The sequence below is a fragment of the Prunus avium genome, chromosome 3, assembly GCF_965620075.1.
Source record: "Prunus avium chromosome 3, drPruAviu1.hap1.1, whole genome shotgun sequence".
NCBI classification, from domain to species: Eukaryota; Viridiplantae; Streptophyta; class Magnoliopsida; order Rosales; family Rosaceae; genus Prunus; species Prunus avium.
This window is the reverse complement of record NC_142286.1, coordinates 34,174,066-34,181,235: the sequence shown is the minus strand read 5'-3', so window position 1 is coordinate 34,181,235 and position 7,170 is coordinate 34,174,066. Positions and strand designations below refer to the sequence as shown.

Sequence of the window (7,170 nt, the reverse complement as noted above, 5' to 3'; positions counted from 1 at the left end):
AGGATCGAGGTTACTGGCCAGCCATCTCAGGATAATATTCTTACAATCATCAATCCAATAGATTGACCCCTTTTGAATTTGGCATACCAATCACGGCAATTGATCTAGCGGCATCTAATATGGCATTCTGGCAAACAGGATCAACTTTTTCTGCAAGCTGCAAGTTGTTTTGAAGAATCCACAGTGCTCTCAAACGTATCAAACTGTATAACATTGCCCCGGACTAATCATAGTATGCCAAGTGGCGTATTATGTTTGGTCGAGAATAGCAAAACAGTGATATTCCATTTCTCTGCTGGCTGGCTAGCCTAGCTTTTATGTACAAATATGTGAGAAAGATGCATTGAGAGCTATTATTTCATGGAAGATAATAAAATAATTCAGAACTCTTCTGCAATACATTGTTTAACTAACTAATCTTCAATCTGACCGCACAAGAGCTCAACCCAAAATGAGTTTCCACTCTACCACATGAAAATGCACGAGTTGCTGTCCATAACTGCTTTCTTATTTCAGTTGCTCCTTCACCTCCTCCCATTTTTTCAACCTTTTGGCTGCTTCTTCCACCTGCAATTCAATTGAAAATTTCATTTCAATTTTAATAAAAATATAGTGAAACTTAAATAACCTAAGATCTATAATATCAAGAGCTCGTTTTTAAATAGTAGCTCACCTCTTTCTTCCAATCGGTCCGATAGGTCACCCATATTAGAATGACTGTCTGCATCAAGGTGCCAGCCATCATCCCCAACCATATTCCCTATGAAAATATCAAGCTGTTATTAGTTGATCACGTAATGCGACAAGTGATGTTAATTAATTAACAATCGCGTGATGCGATTAGCTTAATGATCAGAAAATACGGCCAAATGGTTGAATCTAATCCAAGTATACCTTAGCACCAAATTTGAAGTAAAATCCTAGAAGCACACCAAATGGTACTCCAACCAAGTAATAGCACCCCACATTCACATACGCAACAAAAGCTTGCCATCCACAACCAACAGCAACACCTAATAATCTCATAATAATACAACACTAATTAGCCAATTTCACTTAACCAACACAATGATTTACTTTTAATTACAATTAACATATATTTACCTGACAAGACTGGCTGGATGCCATTAAGGAGGAGGGTGAGGGCAAGAAATGGGCAGAGATCAGATACAGCAGCAGCCACAGCTTCACCCTCTGTGAAGGCATAGCTTATGGTATCCCGCCATATTAGAACAATTATTGCTGCCACAATTGAGATGAGGAAAGAGACTGTGGTCACCACCACCACAGAAAATGCTGTAGACTTCGGATTTCCAGCTCCAAGCTCATTGCTCACTCTCACACTACTTGCAGTCAATTATCAAAAGTTAAAATAAAATTACTTCTACTTGCTCCACATTATATATACAACAGTTCTAATTTCTTATCAGAAAGAAAAAAATAATACAACAGTTCTAATTTTTCTAATTAATTATGTGACATGTATGAATATATATTTGAAACTAACCTTGCAGCTGCATTTAAACCAACAGAGATCATGAAGACCCACCCAGATATTGTTGTGCTGCAATCAATTTTCAGCAACCCATGTATCAAATTTAAGTTTGTGAATTGAAAAAACAAACGAATAAAACAAAACACAAACTCAACAAAATACAGTCACATTTTTCTTGTGCCTTTCTGTACTAAATTAATTGCAGATTTTATTAATTATTATTAATATTTTGTTTCAAGAATAACACCAACTTTTGTACGAAAGGAAAAGACAGGCTAAGGTCTCTGTGCAGATCATAAAATGTCCCTACAACCACGTGATAACACTCCCCAAATTCCTATTAGAGGAAAACACCCACTAATACATAAATATAAATATATTAATTGGTATCCAGACATTTGGTTGACCTACTATTCTCCTTTAATTGATTAGCCAAAAAAAACAAAATAATACAAGCGCACTTCAATTGCATACAAAAATAAGAAAGAAGAAGGAAAAATTGCTTACCAGATTGAGAGAGAGTCCAAAGCCAACTCAGGGTTTGGCAGCAACCCAGCAAGCAAAACAGGGATCTGAAAGTACCAAGTCTCAAGGCAAAGCATCACCGCAGAAGCCGCAGATAATTTGAAAAACCCTAGCAACCCACTAAAGGCCTGCCAACTAAACCCACTCCATGTGTTCTTGCACCTCTCACTCTTGACAATGTACACAAACTGCGCCAACACAGTGATCCACCATGAAAGGCTGAGCACCAATGCAGCACCCAGCAAGCCAAGCCCCATCTTGTACACCACAACCCAGCTGAGCACAAGGTGCAAAACTAGGGTTGATGCAGAGATATAGGCGCTTGGGGCCACTATGCTTTGAGCTTGCAGAAACTTTTGGATTGGGAAGTTGACAGCAAAGGAAAAGATTTGAGGGATCAGGCCATAGACGTAGATTGCAGCTGCAGATGCAATGCTTGGAGATTGGCCTAGAAGGATCAAGATTGGTCTGTAGTAGATGTAGACGGTGGTGAGGAGCACACCACCCAAAGTTAAGAGTATGGTTGACCTTTGTAGATATATCCCTAGCATTTCATACTTGTGGGCACCATAGGCTTGCCCACAAAGTGTCTCCACCGCGCTCCCCATGCCTAACTGTTGGGAAATTAATTTAAAATGAGTAACATATACGTGCGTTAATGCTAGAGTCACCAAATTTATATTATTAGTTTTGTTCACCAATTTTATATTACAGTGTTGATAAACATTACGTACCAAGAGTCCATAGGAGAAAATTAGGATGCCATTGTTGCCGAGGGAGGCAGCGGCCAGCTCAAGATTACCAAGGTGGCCTGCGAAAATTTGGGTGGACATGCTCATGACATAGTTGATCATGTAAACGATGATGGCCGGCACGGCAAGGTAGAAAAGGAGCTTGGACTCAATCCATAGAGCCAGTTTGAGACGCTCCAAAAATGGCCTGTCTGTGTCAGAAAGCACTCTTTCAAGCTCGTTGCTTGAGTGGAGATCATGATCATGCTCGTGCTCATCATGGTTTGTGGTTAGGGTGGGAGGTGGTGGATAGGATTGTAGCAGAGGCTGGTGGATGTCATTTGGGGAAGAAGCCATTTGTGTTTTGAAGTTTGGGGAATTTGGTGTGAGGGGATTTTGGGGTGGAGCAAATTAAGTAGGGAGGGGGGAAGAGTTTAAATCGGAAGGAGGGTTATGGGGCGTGTGACAAATATGGAAAGATTTAAAATGGGAGAGGAGCTGGCCATACTAATGTAGTATTCTATAATTTCTCCAAGGGGAGGGAATGAAAATTGAAAAAAGAGAGAGAGCCAAGTGGATGTTTCCCATTTTGTGTGAACCAACATTCAATTCATATGCACTACACTGTGAACCAACATTCATTTTAGAATGTGAACATCGCTCAAAATTAATTGACAATGAATGAAGATGCCTAAGACATCTTTATCGAGGTGTGATAGCTGTAGACATTACTAAGCTTTCTTCGTAAAGAAAATGAGGTGTGAAAAACAAAGTTCCTTTTCTATTCGAATAATAGGAGACACATAAATCTCATTTATATGTAACAAGATTTCTGACGAGTATTTTCATCATCTTCGTGTTGACGTTGAGTCCTTGGCAATGGCATTACATCTTAATTAATTAATTTTTGTGACAATTATTCATTTGGTCACTGACCTTTTTTCTTGTACTTATCCCATTTGCACATTCTTTCACAACATTTGTCGTGTCGGGGAAAACCACAGGACACACTGGCCTGAACCATATGTATGAGAAAACAACATTGAAGATCTATAAGTCAACATGGAGTTGATAATTCCGGATAAATCGGTCCTTAACCTAACAATGGAATGACATGTCTACTGGATGTAAGTAAGCATTTCATAGTGGTTGTCATATTCTTTTGAATACTCAACGATGTACAAGAGACTTATTTTGCTTTCCTTTTCCTATTTTTTGCTGACCTTTATTTACTTTGCAATTTGAAAGTCCTCTAAGAACCTTATTCGCAGAAGAAGGATTGAGCTTGCTCGCCAGCCATCGCAGGACAATATTTTTACAATCATCAATCCTAGCTAAGTGTTCAGGCAATAGATTGACGCCTTTCGAATTCGGCATACCAATTGTGGCAATTGTTCAAGCAGCATCTAATATGGCATTCTTGCAAACTTGGTCACAACACTCATTGACAGGATCAACTTTTCTGCAAGCGCCAAGTAGTTTTGAAGAATCCACAGTGCTCTCAAACGTATCAACCTCTATAACAGGACAAGAAGCTCCAGTGAGGTTTTTTTGGTACATTACATTATTGCATAATGTTGGGGTCTTTTTCTTCCAGCAGCCAGACGAATGGGCTTGGACTGCTGTAAAGGATGAGCTGAGGAGGTTGCCCCTGTTTCTGAGTTCAAAGACCAGGCTCCGAGAGAGTTTTGAAAGGGTTTGTGAAAACCCTTTGAAAACACCTTGGTTCCCTTCACCAATGAACCAAATAAACGTGACAAATTAGCAATGGAATGGCTTGGCATGAGGAGCTTGTGGCATGGGAGCTAAGCTTTCACAAGTTTAGCAATTTGAGAGAGAGAAAAGCATGAGTTTCTTACAGATGACAGAAATTAAGACTGGGGTAGAGGAAGATTAGGAAGGTTTTTTATCTCAGGAAAAGAAGAAGACCACGGAGGAAGAGGATTAGATGGCTTGACTAAATTTCAGGTTGCTTGACAAAGCTTGGTCAAGCTCTAAAACTGGGTTTGCAGGTGAGAGAGGAAGCTTGCTCTCTGAAGAATGGGTTGGTTTTCTGGGTAGCTAAGGCCCTCTTTTATAGCCACAAAGAACCCTAATTTTATCTAACCTCCTCCTCCCTTTTTCGTTGCTTCTTCCCACTTGATCCTATTTGATGCACTTTTCCTATCCAAGGCGCATGGATAAGGAGCCCTTTGTGGTTCCAAGGTTTTGACGCAGCTAGACCTCCCCCATAAGGGTGAGGCGCCACCTGCTTTCCTTGTGGGTTTTCAAGATGGAGCTTGCAGAGGAAAAGAGAGATGGAGGAAGTTCTTTGTCCGATGGGTATTCCTATGAATCTCCATTGGTTTTTGCAGTGGCTTGCTATTTGACTTGGTTCTCAGACTTTTGACAATGCTAGATATTTTAAAAAGTACTGGGCTGGGCTTGTATGTACAGTGTTGGGTCTTTAGCTTGTTACTTCTATCGTTTGACAGGTTTTCGTCAAGCTGCTGGAAGCAGTTTGCCTGTTGCGTTTTTAACAAAGTATTTTGGGCATTCTAATTAACACAGGGTTTTCTAAGCAGACCATTGTATTCTTCCTAAGGCTTTGGGTCATATTCTCTCCCCTCTCATGCTAGCCCATGTGTTTGGGCTCAAGAAATGGGCTTGAGTTTTGGGGCTCCCAAGCAGCCCAAAACTTCCATTTCTTGGCTCATCAATGGGCCCCATGAAAGCTCGTTACCATCCATACCACAACCCACTCACGCAAGCCTCGAGCATTTGCGTGGCTTGGGCCCACTTAAGCTTGTAGCGTGGCTATGTGTGAAATAATGATTTCCTGCTTGGCATGACATGTCGCTTGGCGTGCTTGAATTTTGTCATCTTTGAAAAGAGACATAATGCTTGACAAAATAATTAGGATGAGCTTGTAGAGCCAATGCCTTTTATAGGCTCATTTTAATTCCTAGCGTGATAAATTGCATATTTATTTGGCATGGCACGTGATCGTGGCTCGTGAAAGCATGCATGACGAATTCCGCATGCTCCGAATCGGGTTTCTTCTTAATAAGGTGTCGCACTGGGCTGGGAATTTATTTGGGCCCAACCTTTGATTTTTTGGGCCTCAACATTAGCCCCCTTAATTATTAGGGCCATGGATAGGTGCTGGAATGGGCCGAATAATTAAACCCGACCCAAAAATCAAGTTCATAGTGGTGATGTGAACCTTCTTTTCCCGCATGCATCATGATGAGCTTCCAGCAGTTACTTGCAATTTCCCAAATAATAACTTCCTCCCTCTTCTTTTTCGTTTATTATTATTTTCTTCTTTTCCTTCCTTTTTATGCGCACCAGAGTAAGTCCTCCTCTCTACCACTTTCTTCTTCTTTCTTTTCCTTTCTCGAGCGAACTCAAAGCGAGAGAGAGAGTGAGATCGAGGAGAGCCGCCCTTCTACAGCCGTTGGAAAGGAGCTCAAGCCAAACTCGACTCCGTCATTCCCCGCGCGAAGAAACCCACTTGCCGTTGTTGGAAGAGATTGTCTCTGTGCAGACTTTTCTTCCAAAATTCCCAATTCCTTCTTTCTTGGTGCATCTGAGGCCGTCATTTGAGGGGAATTCCTTCATGAAACAAGGTATGCCTTTTTCTCTTGCAATTTCTTGAATCAATTGAGGGGTTCGTTGGGTTCTTCATGCCCGCGAGTTTGCTCTTTGTTTTGGCAGCCAAACACCCACTCCTTTTAACCCATCCATCTTTTGTTGGAGTAATCGTCAGCAAGGAAGGGCTCGCGTCAGTTTGGGGGTTCTCTTCTGTTTGATTTCTTTCTTTCGCGAGCTTGCTGGAAGAGTGCCAAAATTTGCGAGAAGAAATCACTGGTATGAATTGAATCTTTTCCTTTTCTCCATTTTCCTTCCCCCTTTTTATCATGTGTTGGGGCTCTTTGTGCTGGTGAAAAGCCTGAACTTTGCACGATGTGCCTTTTTCTATGTAGGTGTATACGTCTTTGGCACAGGCAGGGGAAGGTGCCAGAAGCTTGTGCCTCGTTCCTCGCTACTGGAAACTTTGGGCGCACCGGCTTCGTAACTTGAGCATTTAGACTTTCATCCTATTCTCTTGGTAAGTAGCTCCGCTCATTTGCTGGAATCTCAGGTCCTTCTTTTTAACTATGTAGGAATAGATATAGACTGATATCTTGGCCCAGGCTTGTTTTTCTTGTGAACACATGCATGATTAAATCTGGACTTTTCTCCCATGTTGTGGAAATAGAATTTGATAGAAAGCATGTTTTGCAATGCTTGAATTTTTTTGCATTTTTGAGAGAGAATTTTGCTTGCCATGGGAATTGCTTGTCAATCATGGAACGAGAATTTTGCTAGCCATGGGAATTGCTTGAGAATTTTGCCTGCCAACGGCTTGAGTAATAAATTGCATGCTGCTTGGAC

The 7,170-nt window shown here is 41.2% G+C and overlaps 1 protein-coding gene across 1 annotated transcript; it reads right to left on the bottom strand.

Annotated features, from left to right (window-relative positions):
• Positions 1-330: 330 nt before the first annotated feature.
• LOC110764246 (protein DETOXIFICATION 40-like) lies at positions 331-3,171 on the bottom strand. Its single transcript, XM_021967169.2, has 7 exons — positions 2,755-3,171; positions 2,003-2,634; positions 1,508-1,564; positions 1,105-1,343; positions 895-1,013; positions 674-760; positions 331-567 (listed from the first exon to the last, which is right to left on the bottom strand). Exons 1-7 carry the CDS (start codon positions 3,106-3,108, stop codon positions 508-510), a joined length of 1,548 nt encoding a protein of 515 aa, XP_021822861.1. The 5' UTR covers positions 3,109-3,171; the 3' UTR covers positions 331-507.
• Positions 3,172-7,170: the final 3,999 nt, after the last annotated feature.

Bases quoted from the DNA above. Each gene is read 5' to 3' on its own strand.
- LOC110764246 (XM_021967169.2), bottom strand. From the start codon at position 3,108: ATGGCTTCTTCCCCAAATGACATCCACCAGCCTCTGCTACAATCCTAT. The intron at 2,635-2,754 runs GTACGTAATGTT...ATTTCCCAACAG, and splicing joins TTTTCTCCTATGGACTCTTG to TTAGGCATGGGGAGCGCGGT. The intron at 761-894 runs GTATACTTGGAT...ATATTTTCATAG, and splicing joins ACTTCAAATTTGGTGCTAAG to GGAATATGGTTGGGGATGAT.